This window comes from Bombina bombina, chromosome 1, assembly GCF_027579735.1.
Source record: "Bombina bombina isolate aBomBom1 chromosome 1, aBomBom1.pri, whole genome shotgun sequence".
Taxonomy (NCBI): domain Eukaryota; kingdom Metazoa; phylum Chordata; class Amphibia; order Anura; family Bombinatoridae; genus Bombina; species Bombina bombina.
Window position 1 is genome coordinate 1,584,808,751 of NC_069499.1, and position 22,426 is coordinate 1,584,831,176.

The window sequence follows — 22,426 nt, forward strand, 5'->3', positions numbered from 1 at the left end:
GTGAAAGTTAGAGTCCGGAGATGCAGGGAGAGTCTTTCTGCGAAACCATCCCGACTCATATTAACAGCTCCATAAGCAATCAGCGTTGACGAGTTTCGCTGCCTGCTTCCTACACTCAAGTCCATGTCAGGAGCGATGATACTACACTGTCACACTTGAGAGGCCGTGTTCCACGGTGTAGATTCTGGTAAGATCGTTTCATTTTTACACACATAATGACAACGCAGAAGACAGGGTCACAGTGTGATGCCTTTTGTTTTTATAGAATCAAGGGTTAACATCCCTAGTAAGGGGATTATTGAACAGAGGGGGTCTGTACATAATATTGTTTATTGTGTCATTGCTGCGATATGTGTGAGATGAGGCTCTGGAAATGGGTCAACTTTAGTTTTCTTTCGGGAGTATTTGCGCAACTGTTTTGGCACGTTTTCTCCCTAGTGCAGGGGCGGTCCTGCGAGGCATTCCTGCTGACCGGGTGTGGCCTAATCTACTTCGTACTGGGCTGACGGTGCAGGAGACGTAACGGTTTCTGTGGTCCGGGTCCTAGGAAGTAGTGTTTGCCCCAGCCATTGGAGATTATAAAGGTGCCTTTATTTATTTATATTTCTACTATTCTGTATCACAGCCGCAAGCTATGGAGGACTCTGACGCGTTAGAGGGTACTCCCTGTTTAACTAAGTCTAGTATCTGTGTTTATTGTGAGGAGGTTCCAGTAGATCCGCCTGCTCAACTATGTTCCCCTTGCCTAGATAAGGTCTCACCTTCTAGAAAGAAGAGAATGTCTAGTACTACTGAGCCGTCCACCTCTAAGGGCTCCCCGTCCCATCAGGTGCATACCCTACATTCATCTTTGAGTACACATGCAGCGCCCCAGAGCATGTCTATCTCTCCTTTGGGGGAAATGCATTAGCCGTCAGACTTTGCGGATAAAATGCAAACGGCGGTCTCGAAGGTGATCAGTGCCTTACCACGTTCTGCTAAGCGCAAGCGTAGGGTAAAATGTGGCAATCCGGCCCAGGAGTCATATACCCCTATGGATATCTCGGAAAGGTTATCCTCTGAAGAGGGCGACTCAGACTCTTCAGAGGACATTTCTTCTGGGTCGAATCCATGTCATCTAAAGCTTTGTCTGCAGAGGAGCCCGAATTCAGGTTTAGGATTTAAAATTTGCGCTTTTTGCTGAAGCAAGTGCTTGCTACTCTCGAGGTTCCGGAACCGAAACTACTGGAGGAACCTTCGATTCCTAAGCTTGATAAAGTGTATGAGGACAGGGTGGTACCACAGACCTTCACGGTTCCTGTTAAGATGGCTAACATTATTAAGAATAAATGGGAGAGATTAGGTTCTCCTTTTTTCCCTTCTTCTTCCTTTAATAAACTGTTCCAAGTTCCGGACTCTCAGCTTGAACTATGGGGGACTGTCCCTAAGGTGGATGGTGCCATCTCTACGCTCGCAAAGCGAACGACGAGGATAGTTCGTCGTTCAAGGAGCCCATGGATAAAAAGTTAGAAAACATGTTAAGGAAAATGTTTCAACACACGGGTTTTGTTTTTCAGCCGGCAGCGGCGGATGCCAGAGCTGCGACATATTGGTGCGTATCTCTGTCTGATATGGTCGAGAGGGAGACTACCCTCGACGAAATACAAGAGAGAATTAAGGCCTTGAGGGTAGCTAATTCTTTTATTTGTGATGCCAATTATTCGCCTGAATGCTAAGGTTTCAGGTGTTTCTGTACTAGCCCGCAGGGCTCTGTGGCTAAAGTCGTGGTCTGCAGACATGACCTCTAAGTCTAGACTGTTATCCCTTCCCTTTCAGGGCAAGATCCTGTTCGGTCCAGGTTTGGAATCATATCCACGGTGACAGGCGGCAAGGGTGCTTTCCTACCGCAGGATAAGAATGTTAAGCCTAAGGGATCTACTTTTCGTCTCTTTCGTGCGGACAAGCCTCAACGACAGCAGCCCGCCGCGAAAGCGGATCAGTCCAAGAGTGCTTGGAAGCAAGCTCAGTCTTGGAACAAGTCCAAGCAGAACAAGAAGGCCGCCAAAACAAAGTCAGCATGAAGGAGCGGCCCCCGACTGGTCCCCGGACCAAGTAGGGGGTAGATTATCTCTCTTCTCGGAGGCCTGGTTGCAGGATGTTCAGGAACCTTGGGTTCTGGAGGTTGTCGCCCAAGGATACAGGATAGGATTCAGATCTCATCCGCCCAAGGGCAGATTCCTCCTGTCACACCTGTCTTCCAGACCAGAGAAGAAAGACGCCTTTCTAGAATGTGTGAGGGATCTCTCTTCTCTCTGAGTTATTGTACCAGTACCCCCAGCAGAAAGGGGTCTAGGGTAATATTCAAATCTTTTCGTGGTCCCAAAGAAGACTGTTCCATCGTTCAAATGGAAACGATCATATCTATTCTGCCCTTAGTTCAAGAGGGTCAGTTCATGACGACAGACTTGAAGGATGCCAACCTTCATGTGCCAATCCACAGGGATCACTTCAGGTTCCTGAGATTTGGCTATCTGGACCAACATTACCAATTTGTGGCCCTTCCCTTTGGTCTGGTGACGGTCCTGAGAGTCTTCACGAAGGTTCTAGGGGCACAGCTTGCAGTAGCCAGGTCCAGAGGCATTGCTGTGGCGCCTTATCTGGACTATATCCTAGTCCAGGCGCCGTTGTTCAGTCTCGCAGAGGACCACTCGAGGGCCCTTCTGCTTTTGCTCCAATCTCACGGTTGGAAGATAAACTCATGAAAGAGCTCTCTGATTCCCAGCAACAGGGTGGAGTTCCTGGGGACGATAATAGATTCTATAGCCATGAGAACATTTCTCACAGATCAGCGACGCAGGAAGATTGCGTCCGCCTGTCTTGCCCTTCAGTCCTACTCCAGTCCCTCTGTAGTTTAGAGTATGGAGGTGATTGGGCTCATGGTATCCAGCATCATTCCATTCGCCAGGTTCCATATCTGACCTCTCCAGTTGTGCATATGGAGACAGTGGAACGGCAATCATACAGATCTATCCAGATTTCTCTGGACGATCCGACGAGGGAATTCCTTTCTTGGTGGATCCGTCCGGCTCAACTGTCCCAAAGGACATCCTTCCTGAGACCATCCTGGGATATTGTGACCACGAACGCGAATCTGGCAGGATGGGGAGCTGTTTGGGGTGCCAGAATGGCACAGGGAAGATGGTCTCGAGAAGAGTCTCTCCTACCAATCAATATTCTGGAGCTTTGAGTGATATACAATGCTCTGAAGGCGTGGCATTTTCTGGGGTCGTTCAGCTTCATCAGATTCCAGAAAGACAACATTACCTTGTGGCTTACATCAACCATCAGGGGGGGACGAGAAGCTCCCTAGTGATGAGGGAGGTGTCTCGGATATTGGAATGGGTAGAGTCCCACAGCTGCTTGCTCTCACCGATCCACATACCGGGTGTGGACAACTGGGAAGCGGATTTTCTCAGCAGGCAATCCTTTCATCCGGGAGAATGGTCTCTCCACCCCAAGGTGTTTTCGTAGATTTGTCACGAATGGGGGACTCAGGAGATAGATCTCAATGGGTCCAGACTCAATTGCAAGCTACCCAGATACGGGTCGCGGTACAGGGATCCCCAGGCAAAGCTGATAGATGCCTTGGCGGTACCTTAGGGGTTCAACCTAGTTTACATTTTTCCACCGTTGCCACTTCTACCTCGTGTAGTGGCCCACATCAAGCAGGAGCAAGCTTCGGTTATTCTGATTGCTCTGTCGTGGCCACGGAGGACGTTGTTTGCGGATCTGGTGGGGATGTCATCGTCTCCTCCATGGAGGTTACCCTGTTGCAGGTATCTGTTGGTACAGGGTCCTTTTCAACAACAAAATCTAGATTCTCTGAGGATGACTGCGTGGAGATTGAACGCTTAGTCTTGGCCAAGAGAGGGTTTTCTGAGAGAGTGATTGATACTCTCGCTCAGGCCAGGAAGCTGGTTACTCGTCGCATCTATCATAAGGAGTGGAGGACTTACTTGTCCTGGTGTGAGAAGCATGGATATCCTTGGCACAAGGTTAAGGTATCCAGGATTCTGTCCTTTCTCCAGGATAGACTGGAGAAGGGGCTTGCCGCCAGTTCCTTGAAGTGACAGATTTCGGCATTATCTGTTCTGTTACACAAGAGGCTCGCTGAGCTTCCTGATATTCAGTCTTTTTTCAGGCTTTGTCTAGAATCAGGCCTATTTTTAGACAGTCCGCTCCTCCATGGAGCTTGAACTTGGTTCTGAAGGTGTTGCAGAGGGTTCCGTTTGAACTTATGCACTCTGTTGACATTAAGATTCTTTCTTGGAAGGTTCTTTTTCTGTTGGCTATTGCATCGGCACGCAGAGTATCTGAGTTGGCGCCTTGTAATGTGAACCTCCTTATCTGGTTTTTCATGCTGACAAGGCTGTTCTTCGCACTGGTTTGGGATTTCTTCAAAAGGTTGTGTCTAACCGTATCATCAATCAGGAAATAGTTGTTCCTTCTTTGTGTCCTAACCCCTCTTCTCCTAAGGAGAGGTTACTTCATAATTTGGATGTGGTTCGAGCCTTGAAGTTCTATCTTCAGGCTACAAAGAATTTCAGACAGACTACATCTCTTTTTGTGGTGTATTCAGGGAAGCGCAAGGGGCAGAAACCCTCTGCAACTTCTTTGTCCTTTTGGTTGAGGAGCATGATTCGCTTGGCATATGAGACAGTGGGACATAAGCCTCCTCAGAGGATCAGGGCTCATTCAACTAGAGCTGTGGCAACTTCTTGGCCTTTAAGAATGAGGCCTCTATGGAGCAGATTTGAAAGGTGGCTACCTGGTCCTCTTTACATACCTTCACAAAATTTTACAAATTTGACGTTTTTGCTTCGGTGGAAGCAGTTTTTGGGAAAAAGGTTTTACAGGCTGTGGTGCCCTCCGATTAGGGTCTGCCTCTTGCCCTCCGATTTTCCTTCAGTGTCCTCTAGAGCTTGGGTATTTGTTCCCACAAGTAATGAATGAAGCTGTGGACTCTCCTCCCCTTTAGATGGAAAATATAAATTATGCTTACCTGATAATTTCATTTCCATCATGGGGAAGAGAGTCCACGGCTCCCGCCCGTTGCTCCGGTGTGCTGACCTAAATTTAATTTTGTTCTTTTGGCACCATTTATACCTTGATATTTCTTCTACTGTTCCTTGTTCCCTCGGCAGAATGACTGAGGGATGAGGGAAGTAGGGGAGGTATTTAAGCCTTTGGCTGGAGTGTCTTTGCCTCCTCCTGGTGGCCAGGTTCTTATTTCCTACAAGTAATGAATGAAGCTGTGGACTCTTCTCCCCCCGATGGAAATGAAATTATCAGGTAAGCATAATTTATATTATATATGTACATACATAATATATATAGAATATCTGACACCCAACAAAGCAATCCAATTGGTTTTAGCCCACAAAACATCCTATCACTTTCTCTAATTCAATCCGTCTCCCTCAAACCCTCTGGACATTAGCTCATGTGAGCCCTAAACAAGGATATATGTAGACAGCTGTCATTGAGTGAACCTGCTTGCCTCTCCCTGATCACACTAGAATACCCTGCCATTTGCTAAATATTTAACGCAGTGGCAGCAAATAACAAATTTTAATAGCAGAGTGATAGAACTACCCAACCGTTAGTCATTCCTCTGCCTTTACGAGTCTCATTTCCAAGCTTTACCTTTTGTGAGAAGCCTTCAGGTGGTCCTCCAAAAGCTATACAGCCAGGTGTGCCCAAAAGGTAGACTGAGATCTACCAGCAGATCTCTAAATACTGAGCAGTAGATCACACAAATGATTTCACATTTCCATCTCAGCCAATGTAATATGCACCACTACAGTGATATCATCATCCATGCTAAATTTATAAGCGGATGTTTTACTTGAGATTCCCTGAAGGTGTGAAAAATAAAAACAATGTCCTAATACCCCCAAGGCACATTAAACAAACCCACTTAGTTTTCCTTTTTTATTTAAGTTGATTAAATTATTACTAATTAGAGTGTTTTTACTAATTCACACCACCACTGATTTAACAGATGGAAGTAAAAAATCCACTGAGCTGCTGTACATTTTCCAAAGTGAAATCTGAAGAACTGCAATGGCCACTACTGTAAATTTATGCACGAAAGATCACCATGTTAGTGGGTATATAATCCTGTAGCTGGCAGAGAGGGATAACAGTACTAAAATTGGGATGGTCTTTTGCTCCTACTGCTAAAATAAATACAATTGAGACACACATACATGTAAATCAGTTTGTAAGAAAACTTACGTTGAAAAGGAATTTTATGAAGAATCCTTTAGATAGACCTATGGTTAACTCAGAGTCAAATCTAGCAAAGAATGAGGGGATTAAGTTTACGAATTTGAAACCTAAATCAAATTTTTATCGCACTTATGATAAAGGGAACAATTTAGATGTGTTTGAAGGTTGAGTTTTACAAAATTTATCCAAAATTGACACTAGTAGAAAAAAGTCATAACATCACAAAAAGAGAAATATCTTAACAATTTACAAAAGGAAATTGCAATTCCGATAGACGGCCTACAAATGTGGGGGTATAGTGATCATTGATACCAACTATTATATTAAAGAGGCTAATCGCCTGTTAGATGATTCAGAAACATATCAAAAGTTGAAACTGACTCCAATAAACAATATTCAAAATAAATGATATAAGACGTTGGAAGGTGCTAATAAATTAGGTTTGATAAGTAAAAAAATAATTCAATTACATATATCCAATGTTCCCTAAAATGGCAATATTTTACTTTTTACCCAAAATTCACAAGAATATTCAAAATCCCCCAGGAAGAGCCAATATTTCTGTTATTGAATTAGTTAGTTCCAACCTGTCTCAGTACATAGATTTGCAGTTACAAACATATGTACAAGGTTTACCTTCATATTTAAATATACCACATAGGTGATTAAAATATTAGAAGATATTCAATGGTGTGATAATTGTATTTTAGCTACATGCGATGTATGCTCACTGTATAAAAGTATAGCGCATGATAAAGGTATAGAAGCAATAATGGTTCTGATAATTCCATACAGCAACAACATCCTGATTTTATTTTATATAATAGTAATGTTTTCACATTTAATGGTACCCTGTATTTTCAAACCAAAGGGACAGCAATTGGTACAAGGTATGTACCGAGCTATGCAAATTTGTTTATGGGTAAGTGGGAATTAGAAGTTATCCAGAGACGTGGCTCGAGTGCCAACTCCGTACTATTCAAAAGATAAATTGATTATATTATCCGAATTTGGAAGAGAGGAGAAGAAGGTCTAATCCAATTTTTAAAAAATATATGAATCAAAATGATATAGGTCTGAAATGTACGTATATTTCGAGCAAAGAAAATATTACATTTCTGGATTTGGATATTTATGTAGATGAAAATGGTTTAAATACAAAGAACCATTTAAAAACGGTAGATACCAACAATTCTGTGCATTCTAATAGCTGCCATTTAAATTGGTGGATAAAGAACATACCTAAGGGACAATGCTTACGTATAAGTAAAAACTCTACAAAAATAATAGATTTTGATATGCAGATTAAAGTACTTGAAAAACGCTTAGAGAAGAAGATTGAAACGAAATCTTAACACGTAAGAAATGAAGATTAGGAGATCAAGAAACAGATGTAATGAAAGTTCCCTTTATAACTAATTACAACGGTCACTATAAACAATTAGAGAAGGTATTATATAAACATTGGCCCCAATTCAGATTTGACCCAATCGAATAACACAACCGAAAAACCAACAGTAATTTATAGAAAAGCCAAAAATATGAAAAATCTCTTAGCCTCTAGTGAGTTTAAAAATAAAGATAAATCATTAAAAGATGCAGATCTACATGAGACTATATTATGTGGATTTTTTCCATGCTATAGCTGCAAGGCTTGTGCACATAGCAGTAAAATAAAAAACTACACATCCACAAATACAGGTGAAACGTATAAAATTCATGAGACAATCGGCTGTTATTTACCTTATAAAATGCACCTGCAAGAAACAGTACATAGGTGAGACTACTAAGACTCTCAGAACAAAAATATGAGAACATTTGAACATTATAGAAAAAGGGGACCAAGATACTAGATTATATGACCACGTTAGAACAGTTCATAATAATCGCATACAAGATCTAAAATATTTGGGGGATTTGTAAAATGAAAAAAAAATGGCGTGCGGGTGATTTTGAAAAAATATTATTGAAAAAAGAAAAAAAATAGAAAGGATATATGAGATAAATACACTAAAGGTCTTATAATTGGATTTGAATCCGTTTGTTTTATCATAAGATTTTAAGCTGCAATATTACTATGCATTTCTGATCCATTTATTAAACAAAGAGAGAATTCTAAATTTTATTTCCATATGGAAGATTGAATGATAAACTATAAACCGTTAAAATAATGCATTTAAAAAGTATATTTAAAGTATATGTGTTAACTTTATTTGTCACTTAATAATGTGGTAAAAAATTCATTTTATTTGGTTTAATTTATTGAATGTTGGAAATTAGTCTATAACAGACCTGAATTTTCTGATTCCACCTTAAAGGGAAAGTCAACACTAGAATTGTTGTTGTTTAAAAAGGTAAATAATCCCTTTATTACGCATTCCTCGGTTTTGCATAACCAACACAGTTATAATAATATATGTTTTACCTCTGTAATTACCTTGTATCTATGCCTCTGCAGACTGCCCCCCCTATTTCAGTTCTTTTGACAGACTTGCATTTTTAGCCAATCAGTGCTCACTCCTAGGAGCTTCACGTGCCTGAGCTCAATGTTATCTATATGAAATACATGAACTAACGCCCTCTAGTGGTAAAAAAAAACTGTCAAAATGCTTTCAGATTAGAGGCGGCCTTTAAGGTCTAAGAAATTAGCATATAAATCTCCTAGGTTTAGCTTTCAACTAAGAATACCAAAATAACAAAGCAAAATTGGTAATAAAAGTAAAATGGAAAGTTGTTTAAATTACATGCCCTATTTAAATTATGAAAGTTTTTTTTTTACTTGACTCTCCCTTTAATTTACTCTCATTCTCTGGATTTTATATTAAACATATAAAGATCTCTTTTTAAAGAACTTAAAAGTGGACATCCATAATAGATATATCTTATAGTGACCGTTCACTCAATTTTAGGCCTATTTTTTGGTCATTTAGATATACCCACAGGGTTGTTATTATTATTATCATCAGGTATTTGTAGAGCGCCAACAGGTTCCGCAACGCTATGAACATAGGTGGTATATAAAAATGATTACAGGTATCAAATGGGAATAGAGGGTCCTGCCGAGAGTTGCACTGTTGTAGTCGGCTCTTGTGAAGGTGAACTGCAAACAGCTGGGCTCATAGGCTTACATGCTATGGGGTTTAAGGGGATAGCAGTGGAGATAGGAAGGTTAGTGTAGGTAGTAAGCGTCCCTGAATAGTAGAGTCTTCAGGGAGCACTTGAAGCTTTTAAAACTAGGGGAGATTCTTGTGGAGCGAGGCAGAGAGTTGTTTATAAATAATATTATTTTTGCTTTTCAGCTTTATTAAAGTATAAGATATTCATTTTTTGCTTTTGTTTTCAGTTAATTATATATTGTCCGGTTATTTTACATTTGTCCCCTTATTACTGACAGTGCATTATTACCCAGAGTGTGAGCAGGCGGTGTAATAGAGCTTAAGGGTCCTGTATAGCGCTACACTTTCATTTCTTTTGATGGCAGAGAGGGTTACACCAAGTGATGCATTAAATGGACAATACTAAATTAAAACTATATTCAAATAAAACATTAGCCTGAGAATAATATGCAGGTGCATGTTTTTAAAATTATATTATATTGTTTAAAAATGAAGAAATAATTGTCAAGTTTTATTGTCAATAAAGTAATGGATGACACCAAGTTGTAACCTAGATTAACCTAGTTTTAAAAGCCTGTGGTCATCTACTGAGGCCAGTTAGGGACAGTTATACATGAGATAAACAATCTCACATGGTTGGTCTATAGTCCTCTCGGGGCTTAACATATAAAAATATGAAACCTGTGTTACAAGCGTACAAATCGTCTGATGTATGAGTACGGATACAGAGATGAGCTTATGATACAGAGAGGACAGTAACCATTTTCTCACACTGCAGCTACAGACAATGACAGACAGCATAATAATGTTAGTTTGTGGTTGCTTTATATAAACAGAGCTCAGTATTAATGATTTTATGTAGGTTTTATGAAACAATGAAAAGCACTTTGGTGCATCTGCTGTGACAAAGAAAAGTATCATTTAGTCACTGCCACTGAAAAGAGACAAAACATATGACATACGGGGCATGTCAGGATCAAGGGCCCTATTGTGTGTGCAAAGAATAAACTGCAATATAAACATCGCGGGCAGATCAAATGAAAGGGAAAAAAAGCTAAAACTCAGTTTGGCTCAGATCTTCCTGAAGCTACATAATCTGTGATAAATACCTGGTACCGAGCACATATAGCACACGCACTACACACGGTAAGGAAGAAATAGTCTGCATTGTACATACAGAAAAAGTATAATTGCTGTTATAGTTTTATGGTAAGAGGCAGATGATGACAAAAAGGTTACACTTTCCTATGGACCTGCTGCATCTTGCTGTTGCAACGCTCGCTGGGACGCTGGTATCTCTGAACTACCAGTTGCTCTGGTTAGTATTCACATGGTTGTCTGGCTTCAAGGTATAAGCCGCTGTACTGTAAATGTTATTGTTCTAGATATGGATGGATCACATGCTAGCACTGAAGATTCTGTTTCTCACTTCTCAGCCAATAGCAGCAGACCAATACTGGGGAGTATATAAGAAGGAAACCGTTGTCACAACAGTAATGCAACAGCTGCTTTTTTCTGCAAATCTGGGGCTATTACTTTCAAATGCGCCCACAACTAAAACTCGCAACTCCATGTACGTCTTCCTTTTTATAGCTGCTGTTTCAGAGACAGACACTCTATGTAAGAATAGGTATACTATTAACTTTTGTGATATCAAACCCCATAGTGCCGATACAATTCTTATAAACTGTGCATATAAACAATGGAAAACTAAATATGAACATTTGTGCCTTAATTATGGTGCCAGCGCTTTGTAGGGAATCAGTACCCAGCACTGACCTGGGGCAGGTAACGCAAGGAGCAGATGAAAGGTTCAGCTGGGTGTTTGCATCCATCAACTGACCTTTGAAGCTGCTCACCAGACTGTTGACACAAACAGGGATTTTCCAGGTGCACTAAAATACATGCAAGTGATCTTGTTGTTTGGAAATCCCCATCCACAAACAAGGGATACTGTAAACAAGTGTGCACAAACAACACACACCTCTAAGGCTGTATTAGATTACATATCCTAGCTCCACCACTGCAGGAGGTGTCAAGTTATTCAGTACAGGGGGCTTCTTTTCTTTGTGAAGATTGTCATGTGATCTACTTGTTTAATCATTTGCTAAGTAGAAGAAAATATGAGCTTGCAAGTGAACCCGATATTTACTAATATTCTTCTGCTAAGTCACCTGTAGTGGTGCACAATATACCAGAGCAAAACACTTACGTTTTATCCTAAACTGTCACTAATGGCTGAGAGGGAAATGAGAAACCACATTGTGATATATCGACCTCACTTAGATTCAGAACCACCTTTTTGCCATACCCAGTTTAGTTAAATTGTTACACCTGCTATACTGAGTTATAAGGAATAAATGAGATAATATACAGAAACGTGCACACTCACAGATACACATATATAGATATATATATTTGTACAGCTCTTAGTGCGTTGCACTTTCACAAGAATAAATATTGTTCCGAAAAGAGAATGGCACGAGCAGCTGACTTCTTCCACATCCATATGCTACCAAAGCACACCCCTTTTATTTGTGTATATATATATATATATATATATGTATACACATGCACGCATGCGCGCACACACACACATATATATATATATATATATATATATATATATACACACATACATATATCAGACATCCCAACCTGCAAAAACTAATTTCAAGGAGGTGGGTTCACCCGCTACTGCGCCGCCGCCACCACCCCCTCTTCCCAGTTATATATTGGACACCTTGAAACCCTAAGTAAGATACAGACTTATCATTAAAGTAGCTTCCTACTAAATTCACATTAAAAAAAGTAGCTTTATTGCACAACCACATACAACAAACCTATTTTCCAGTGATCGTTCGCTTGTTGAATGCTTAAATATTTTAGAATACGAAGTTTAATTACGTGCAGTAAATAAGGTAGTATTTGTGTTTTTATTTTATTAGAATAAGTGGGGGCTTTTTGGTTACGGATGCTTAGAGGGTTCTATATCGTCCCTGCATTTAAAGGCATTCCTTAAAGAAACACTTTTCCGGATTTGGGCCACATTGGATCATGGTACTTGGAGTTTCAGAGAGATTGCATTCCATTTGTTGGCATCACGGAGCCGCTATTACAATCAGGGAGAGTTGGGATGTCTGATATATATACACATACACACATATATATACACACACACATACACGCAAGCGCACAAATACATTAATATACAGTAATAACTCAGTAAAGTCATGTAATTCTCATTCAACATTTAAATGACTTGGTGTCATAAAATAAACCTAGTAACTGCAGTGTTTGTATACTAACCTGTCCCAATGATTTATCTTCATATCTACTAAATGGTCAATCATTGGCTTTGTATACTCTAGGAATCCAGCAATAAATACACTGCAGAAATAAAGAACAATATGTCAGTCAGCAAAGTATTTCTCTCTTCCTGTGCTGAATAAAACATTTGTTGTGAGATATCTGTGTAAGTCAGTGAGCAACAGATACACAAATCATTTTCACTTCCTGCTCATTTCACTTTAAATGGAAAAAGCTTTAATATTTAACTGCTGCACTTTCATATACATAATTGTTTTAGTTCAATTTGCCTTTACAGAACACTGGCCCTGGTGATACATTCTGACAGAGATATAAACGTTTAATTACGTTGTTCTGTTTGTTAATGCAAACACATGTAGTGATGTAGTGATGTATATGCACATGCGCTCACTTACACAAATAGCGCTTTACACATTATATATTTAACATACTAGCAGATACATGTATCAGTATTTCAACACCATTGTGGCACAAACACCAAGCAAACTAATGGCCTTCTATATAACCTACAGAACTGGCAAGGCACACTATTTGGCATCTGTTCTTCAGATCACATTGGATCAGGACAAGATGGTGACAAGGCAAATGCAACAGGAGCTAAATATTATTCCCTGGATGCAGCAGAAGCTGTGTATTATTCCCTGGCTGCAGCAGGAGCTGTGTATTATTCACTGGCTGCAGCAACAACTGTGTATTATTCCCTGGCTGCAGCAACAACTGTGTATTAATCCCTGGCTGCAGCAGGAGCTGTGTATTAATCCCTGGCTGCAGCAGGAGCTGTGTATTATTCCCTGGCTGCAGCAGGAGCTGTGTATTATTCCCTGGCTGCATCAGGAGCTGTGTATTATTCCCTGGCTGCAGCAGGAGCTGTGTATTATCCCCTGGCTGTAGCAGGAGCTGTGTATTATCCCCTGGCTGCAGCAGGAGCTGTGTATTATTCCCTGGCTGCAGCAGGAGCTGTGTATTATACCCTGGCTGCAGCAGGAGCTGTGTATTAATCCCTGGCTGCAGCAGGAGCTGTGTATTATTCCCTGGCTGCAGCAGAAGCTGTGTATTATTCCCTGGCTGCAGCAGGAGCTGTGTATTATTCCCTGGCTGCAGCAGGAGCTGTGTATTATTCCCTGGCTGCAGCAGGAGCTGTGTATTATTCCCTGGCTGCAGCAGGAGCTGTGTATTATTCCCTGGCTGCAGCAGGAGCTGTGTATTATTCCCTGGCTGTAGCAAGAACTGTGACATATTTATTTTCCTTTAAACAGTACAAGCAGAACACATGACAGACAAACATGCATAATGTGGAGGAGATTACATATTATACCTTATGTTCAGAAAACAGTTTGTCCTGTTACCAACTGAAAAATAGTCAGCAGCTGTTAAGATGTCTATGCCATGTGGAAAAGTTCCCTGTAGGAAGGAGAATATCAGTTAGTGCGTACAGACGTTGCTTATTCTAGGTCTCTAGCTATAGTGCCTTAGCGTTAGCAGTAACAGCAGTTTCATTGTACAACCCATGAGAACAGGCTCCTATACAAATTATACAGCATAACAGACCCTTTTATTTGCAGCAGGCAGAGTTGCTAAATAGGTGTATTATTGGGGAAAGGCAGATTATTACGCAAAATCCCTAGCTGTAGGAGTGCTTTAGCATGCTATATTATTGTTAACATACAAGAGTTAGACAAAGCGCTAGTGGTGACACCTATAGCTCTCTTCAATAGGTCTCCTAGTAGACCTAGTAATTAAATAGATAGGGAAAGAAGTAGAGAGCGCCCAAGTCAACGAGGTATAGAAAAAGGATGCAGAAAGTGTTTTATTCGAATAGTGCAATATCCCACACACTAGTAGCTAAAAAAATATATAATAATGTGTAATAAAAACATATATAAAATAATGTGTAATAAATACATATATATAATAATGTGTAATAAAAACAGAATTTATGTTTACCTGATAAATTACTTTCTCCAACGGTGTGTCCGGTCCACGGCGTCATCCTTACTTGTGGGATATTCTCTTCCCCAACAGGAAATGGCAAAGAGCCCAGCAAAGCTGGTCACATGATCCCTCCTAGGCTCCGCCTACCCCAGTCATTCGACCGACGTTAAGGAGGAATATTTGCATAGGAGAAACCATATGATACCGTGGTGACTGTAGTTAAAGAAAATAAATTATCAGACCTGATTAAAAAACCAGGGCGGGCCGTGGACCGGACACACCGTTGGAGAAAGTAATTTATCAGGTAAACATAAATTCTGTTTTCTCCAACATAGGTGTGTCCGGTCCACGGCGTCATCCTTACTTGTGGGAACCAATACCAAAGCTTTAGGACACGGATGAAGGGAGGGAGCAAATCAGGTCACCTAAATGGAAGGCACCACGGCTTGCAAAACCTTTCTCCCAAAAACAGCCTCAGAAGAAGCAAAAGTATCAAACTTGTAAAATTTGGTAAAAGTGTGCAGTGAAGACCAAGTCGCTGCCCTACATATCTGATCAACAGAAGCCTCGTTCTTGAAGGCCCATGTGGAAGCCACAGCCCTAGTGGAATGAGCTGTGATTCTTTCAGGAGGCTGCCATCCGGCAGTCTCGTAAGCCAATCTGATGATGCTTTTAATCCAAAAAGAGAGAGAGGTAGAAGTTGCTTTTTGACCTCTCCTTTTACCAGAATAAACAACAAACAAGGAAGATGTTTGTCTAAAATCCTTTGTAGCATCTAAATAGAATTTTAGAGCGCGAACAACAACCAAATTGTGCAACAAACGTTCCTTCTTCGAAACTGGTTTCGGACACAAAGAAGGCACGACTATCTCCTGGTTAATGTTTTTGTTAGAAACAACTTTTGGAAGAAAACCAGGTTTAGTACGTAAAACCACCTTATCTGCATGGAACACCAGATAAGGAGGAGAACACTGCAGAGCAGATAATTCTGAAACTCTTCTGGCAGAAGAAATTGCAACCAAAAACAAAACTTTCCAAGATAATAACTTAATATCAACGGAATGTAAGGGTTCAAACGGAACCCCCTGAAGAACTGAAAGAACTAAGTTGAGACTCCAAGGGGGAGTCAAAGGTTTGTAAACAGGCTTAATTCTAACCAGAGCCTGAACCAAGGCTTGAACATCTGGCACAGCTGCCAGCTTTTTGTGGAGTAACACAGACAAGGCAGAAATCTGTCCCTTCAAGGAACTTGCAGATAATCCTTTCTCCAATCCTTCTTGAAGAAAGGATAGAATCTTAGGAATCTTTACCTTGTCCCAAGGGAATCCTTTAGATTCACACCAACAGATATATTTTTTCCATATTTTGTGGTAAATTTTTCTAGTTACAGGCTTTCTGGCCTGAACAAGAGTATCAATAACAGAATCTGAGAACCCTCGTTTTGATAAGATCAAGCGTTCAATCTCCAAGCAGTCAGCTGGAGTGAGACCAGATTCGGATGTTCGAACGGACCTTGAACAAGAAGGTCTCGTCTCAAAGGTAGCTTCCATGGTGGAGCCGATGACATATTCACCAGATCTGCATACCAAGTCCTGCGTGGCCACGCAGGAGCTATCAAGATCACCGACGCCCTCTCCTGATGGATCCTGGCTACCAGCCTGGGGATGAGAGGAAACGGCGGGAATACATAAGCTAGTTTGAAGGTCCAAGGTGCTACTAGTGCATCTACTAGAGTCGCCTTGGGATCCCTGGATCTGGACCCGTAGCAAGGAACCTTGAAGTTCTGACGAGAGGCCATCAGATCCATGTCTGGAATGCCCCACAGTTGAGTAATTTGGGCAAAGATTTCCGGATGGAGTTCCCACTCCCCCGGATGTAATGTCTGACGACTCAGAAAATCCGCTTCCCAATTTTCCACTCCTGGGATGTGGATTGCAGACAGGTGGCAGGAGTGAGTCTCCGCCCATTGAATGATTTTGGTCACTTCTTCCATCGCCAGGGAACTCCTTGTTCCCCCCTGATGGTTGATGTACGCAACAGTCGTCATGTTGTCTGATTGAAACCGTATGAACTTGGCCTTTGCTAGCTGAGGCCAAGCCTTGAGAGCATTGAATATCGCTCTCAGTTCCAGAATATTTATCGGTAGAAGAGATTCTTCCCGAGACCAAAGACCCTGAGCTTTCAGGGATCCCCAGACCGCGCCCCAGCCCATCAGACTGGCGTTGGTCGTGACAATGACCCACTCTGGTCTGCGGAAGGTCATCCCTTGTGACAGGTTGTCCAGGGACAGCCACCAACGGAGTGAGTCTCTGGTCCTCTGATTTACTTGTATCTTCGGAGACAAGTCTGTATAGTCCCCATTCCACTGACTGAGCATGCACAGTTGTAATGGTCTTAGATGAATGCGCGCAAAAGGAACTATGTCCATTGCCGCTACCATCAAACCTATTACTTCCATGCACTGCGCTATGGAAGGAAGAGGAACGGAATGAAGTGTCCGACAAGAGTTTAGAAGTTTTGTTTTTCTGGCCTCTGTCAGAAAAATCCTCATTTCTAAGGAGTCTATTATTGTTCCCAAGAAGGGAACCCTTGTCGACGGAGATAGAGAACTCTTTTCCACGTTCACTTTCCATCCGTGAGATCTGAGAAAGGCCAGGACTATGTCCGTGTGAGCCTTTGCTTGAGGAAGGGACGACGCTTGAATCAGAATGTCGTCCAAGTAAGGTACTACTGCAATGCCCCTTGGTCTTAGCACCGCTAGAAGGGACCCTAGTACCTTTGTGAAAATCCTTGGAGCAGTGGCTAATCCGAAAGGAAGCGCCACGAACTGGTAATGCTTGTCCAGGAATGCGAACCTTAGGAACCGATGATGTTCCTTGTGGATAGGAATATGTAGATACGCATCCTTTAAATCCACCGTGGTCATGAATTGACCTTCCTGGATGGAAGGAAGAATTGTTCGAATGGTTTCCATTTTGAACGATGGAACCTTGAGAAACTTGTTTAAGATCTTGAGATCTAAGATTGGTCTGAACGTTCCCTCTTTTTTGGGAACTATGAACAGATTGGAGTAGAACCCCATCCCTTGTTCTCCTAATGGAACAGGATGAATCACTCCCATTTTTAACAGGTCTTCTACACAATGTAAGAATGCCTGTCTTTTTATGTGGTCTGAAGACAATTGAGACCTGTGGAACCTCCCCCTTGGGGGAAGCCCCTTGAATTCCAGAAGATAACCTTGGGAGACTATTTCTAGTGCCCAAGGATCCAGAACATCTCTTGCCCAAGCCTGAGCGAAGAGAGAGAGTCTGCCCCCCACCAGATCCGGTCCCGGATCGGGGGCCAACATTTCATGCTGTCTTGGTAGCAGTGGCAGGTTTCTTGGCCTGCTTTCCCTTGTTCCAGCCTTGCATTGGTCTCCAGGCTGGCTTGGCTTGAGAAGTATTACCCTCTTGCTTAGAGGACGTAGCACTTGGGGCTGGTCCGTTTCTACGAAAGGGACGAAAATTAGGTTTATTTTTGGCCTTGAAAGACCTATCCTGAGGAATGGCGTGGCCCTTACCCCCAGTGATATCAGAGATAATCTCTTTCAAGTCAGGGCCAAACAGCGTTTTCCCCTTGAAAGGAATGTTAAGGAGTTTGTTCTTGGAAGACGCATCAGCTGACCAAGATTTCAACCAAAGCGCTCTGCGCGCCACAATAGCAAACCCAGAATTCTTTGCCGCTAACCTAGCCAATTGCAAAGTGGCGTCTAGGGTGAAAGAATTAGCCAATTTGAGAGCACGGATTCTGTCCATAATCTCCTCATAAGGAGGAGAATCACTATCGATCGCCTTTACTAGCTCATCGAACCAGAAACACGCGGCTGTAGTGACAGGGACAATGCATGAAATTGGTTGTAGAAGGTAACCCTGCTGAACAAACATCTTTTTAAGCAAACCTTCTAATTTTTTATCCATAGGATCTTTGAAAGCACAACTATCTTCTATGGGTATAGTGGTGCGTTTGTTTAAAGTAGAAACCGCTCCCTCGACCTTGGGGACTGTCTGCCATAAGTCCTTTCTGGGGTCGACCATAGGAAACAATTTTTTAAATATGGGGGGAGGGACGAAAGGTATACCGGGCCTTTCCCATTCTTTATTTACAATGTCCGCCACCCGCTTGGGTAAAGGAAAAGCTTCTGGGAGCCCCGGGACCTCTAGGAACTTGTCCATTTTACATAGTTTCTCTGGGATGATCAAATTCTCACAATCATCCAGAGTGGATAATACCTCCTTAAGCAGAGCGCGGAGATGTTCCAACTTAAATTTAAATGTAATCACATCGGGTTCAGCTTGTTGAGAAATTTTCCCTGAATCTGAAATTTCTCCCTCAGACAAAACCTCCCTGGCCCCCTCAGACTGGTGTAGGGGCATTTCAGAACCATTATCATCAGCGTCCTCATGCTCTTCAGTATCTAAAACAGAGCAGTCGCGCTTACGCTGATAAGTGGGCATTTTGGCTAAAATGTTTTTGATAGAATTATCCATTACAGCCGTTAATTGTTGCATAGTAAGGAGTATTGGCGCGCTAGATGTACTAGGGGCCTCCTGAGTGGGCAAGACTCGTGTAGACGAAGGAGGGAATGATGCAGTACCATGCTTACTCCCCTCACTTGAGGAATCATCTTGGGCATCATTTTCAGTGTCACATAAATCACATTTATTTAAATGAGAAGGAACCCTGGCTTCCCCACATTCAGAACACAGTCTATCTGGTAGTTCAGACATGTTAAACAGGCATAAACTTGATAACAAAGTACAAAAAACGTTTTAAAATAAAACCGTTACTGTCACTTTAAATTTTAAACTGAACACACTTTATTACTGCAATTGCGAAAAAGTATGAAGGAATTGTTCAAAATTCACCAAAATTTCACCACAGTGTCTTAAAGCCTTAAAAGTATTGCACACCAAATTTGGAAGCTTTAACCCTTAAAATAACGGAACCGGAGCCGTTTTTAACTTTAACCCCTTTACAGTCCCTGGTATCTGCTTTGCTGAGACCCAACCAAGCCCAAAGGGGAATACGATACCAAATGACGCCTTCAGAAAGTCTTTTCTATGTATCAGAGCTCCTCACACATGCGACTGCATGTCATGCCTCTCAAAAACAAGTGCGCAATACCGGCGCGAAAATGAGGCTCTGCCTATGATTAGGGAAAGCCCCTAAAGAATAAGGTGTCTAAAACAGTGCCTGCCGATATTATTTTACCAAAATACCCAGATTAAATGATTCCTCAAGGCTAAATATGTGTAATATATGAATCGATTTAGCCCAGAAAATGTCTACAGTCTTAATAAGCCCTTGTGAAGCCCTTATTTACTGTCTGAATAAAAATGGCTTACCGGATCCCATAGGGAAAATGACAGCTTCCAGCATTACATCGTCTTGTTAGAATGTGTCATACCTCAAGCAGCAAAAGACTGCTCACTGTTCCCCCAACTGAAGTTAATTCCTCTCAACAGTCCTGTGTGGAACAGCCATGGATTTTAGTAACGGTTGCTAAAATCATTTTCCTCTTACAAACAGAAATCTTCATCTCTTTTCTGTTTCAGAGTAAATAGTACATACCAGCACTATTTGAAAATAACAAACTCTTGATTGAATAATAAAAACTACAGTTAAACACTAAAAAACTCTAAGCCATCTCCGTGGAGATGTTGCCTGTACAACGGCAAAGAGAATGACTGGGGTAGGCGGAGCCTAGGAGGGATCATGTGACCAGCTTTGCTGGGCTCTTTGCCATTTCCTGTTGGGGAAGAGAATATCCCACAAGTAAGGATGACGCCGTGGACCGGACACACCTATGTTGGAGAAAACATATATATATAATAATGTGTAATAAAAACATATATATAACAATGTGTAATAAAAACATATATATAATAATGTGTAATAAAAACATATATATATATAATATGTAATAAAAACATATATATATAATAATGTGTTATAAAAACATATATATAATAATGTGTAATAAAAACATATATATGATAATAGGTAATAAAAACATATATATGATAATATGTAATAAAAACATATATATATATATATATATAATAATGTGTAATAAAAACAAATATATATATATAATAATGTGTAATAAAAACAAATATATATATATATATAATAATGTGTAATAAAAACATATATATAATAATGTGTAATAAAAACATATATAATAATGTGCAATAAAAACATATATATAATAATGTGTAATAAAAACATATATATAACAATGTGTAATAAAAACATATATATAATAATATGTAATAAAAACATATATATATATATATATATATATATATATATATATATATAATAATGTGTAAAAAAAAACAAATATATATAATAATGTGTAATAAAAACATATATATAATAATGTGTAATAAAAACATATATATATAATAATGTGTAATAAAAACATATATATAATAATGTGTAATAAAAACATATATATGATAATATGTAATAAAAACATATATATATATATATATATATATATATATATATATAAAATAATGTGTAATAAAAACAAATATATATATATATAATAATGTGTAATAAAAACATATATATATTAATGTGTAATAAAAACATATATATGATAATATGTAATAAAAACATATATATATATATATATATATATATATATATATATATATATATATAATAATGTGTAATAAAAACATAATTTATGCTTACCTGATAAATTCCTTTCTTCTGTTGTGTGATCAGTCCACGGGTCATCATTACTTCTGGGATATAACTCCTCCCCAACAGGAAATGCAAGAGGATTCACCCAGCAGAGCTGCATATAGCTCCTCCCCTCTACGTCAGTCCCAGTCATTCGACCAAGAAACAACGAGAAAGGAGTAACCAAGGGTGAAGTGGTGACTGGAGTATAATTTAAAAGATATTTACCTGCCTTAAAACAGGGCGGGCCGTGGACTGATCACACAACAGAAGAAAGGAATTTATCAGGTAAGCATAAATTATGTTTTCTTCTGTTATGTGTGATCAGTCCACGGGTCATCATTACTTCTGGGATACCAATACCAAAGCAAAAGTACACGGATGACGGGAGGGATAGGCAGGCTCATTATACAGAAGGAACCACTGCCTGAAGAACCTTTCTCCCAAAAATAGCCTCCGAAGAAGCAAAAGTGTCAAATTTGTAAAATTTGGAAAAAGTATGAAGCGAAGACCAAGTTGCAGCCTTGCAAATCTGTTCAACAGAGGCCTCATTCTTAAAGGCCCAAGTGGAAGCCACAGCTCTAGTGGAGTGAGCTGTAATTCTTTCAGGAGGCTGCTGTCCAGCAGTCTCATAGGCTAAACGTATTATGCTACGAAGCCAAAAAGAGAGAGAGGTAGCAGAAGCTTTTTGACCTCTCCTCTGTCCAGAGTAAACGACAAACAAGGAAGAAGTTTGGCGAAAATCTTTAGTTGCCTGCAAGTAGAACTTGAGGGCACGAACTACATCCAGATTGTGTAAAAGACGTTCCTTCTTTGAAGAAGGATTTGGACACAAGGATGGGACAACAATCTCTTGATTGATGTTCCTGTTAGTGACTACCTTAGGTAAGAACCCAGGTTTAGTACGCAGAACTACCTTGTCTGAGTGAAAAATCAGATAAGGGGAATCACAATGTAAGGCTGATAACTCAGAGACTCTTCGAGCCGAGGAAATAGCCATTAAAAACAGAACTTTCCAAGATAACATTTTTCAT

General features: G+C 40.5%; 1 protein-coding gene across 1 annotated transcript in view; it reads right to left on the reverse strand.

The window, feature by feature from the left end:
• TBCD (tubulin folding cofactor D) overlaps nucleotides 1–22,426 on the reverse strand; it is a 1,563,032-nt gene that overhangs the window by 919,887 nt on the left and 620,719 nt on the right. Inside the window, exons 19-20 of the mRNA XM_053710319.1 lie at nucleotides 14,035–14,120; nucleotides 12,699–12,779 (exon numbers count right to left, since the gene is read on the reverse strand). Coding sequence (XP_053566294.1) covers nucleotides 12,699–12,779; nucleotides 14,035–14,120 — 167 coding nt within the window. The remainder of the gene's footprint in view (nucleotides 1–12,698; nucleotides 12,780–14,034; nucleotides 14,121–22,426) is intronic.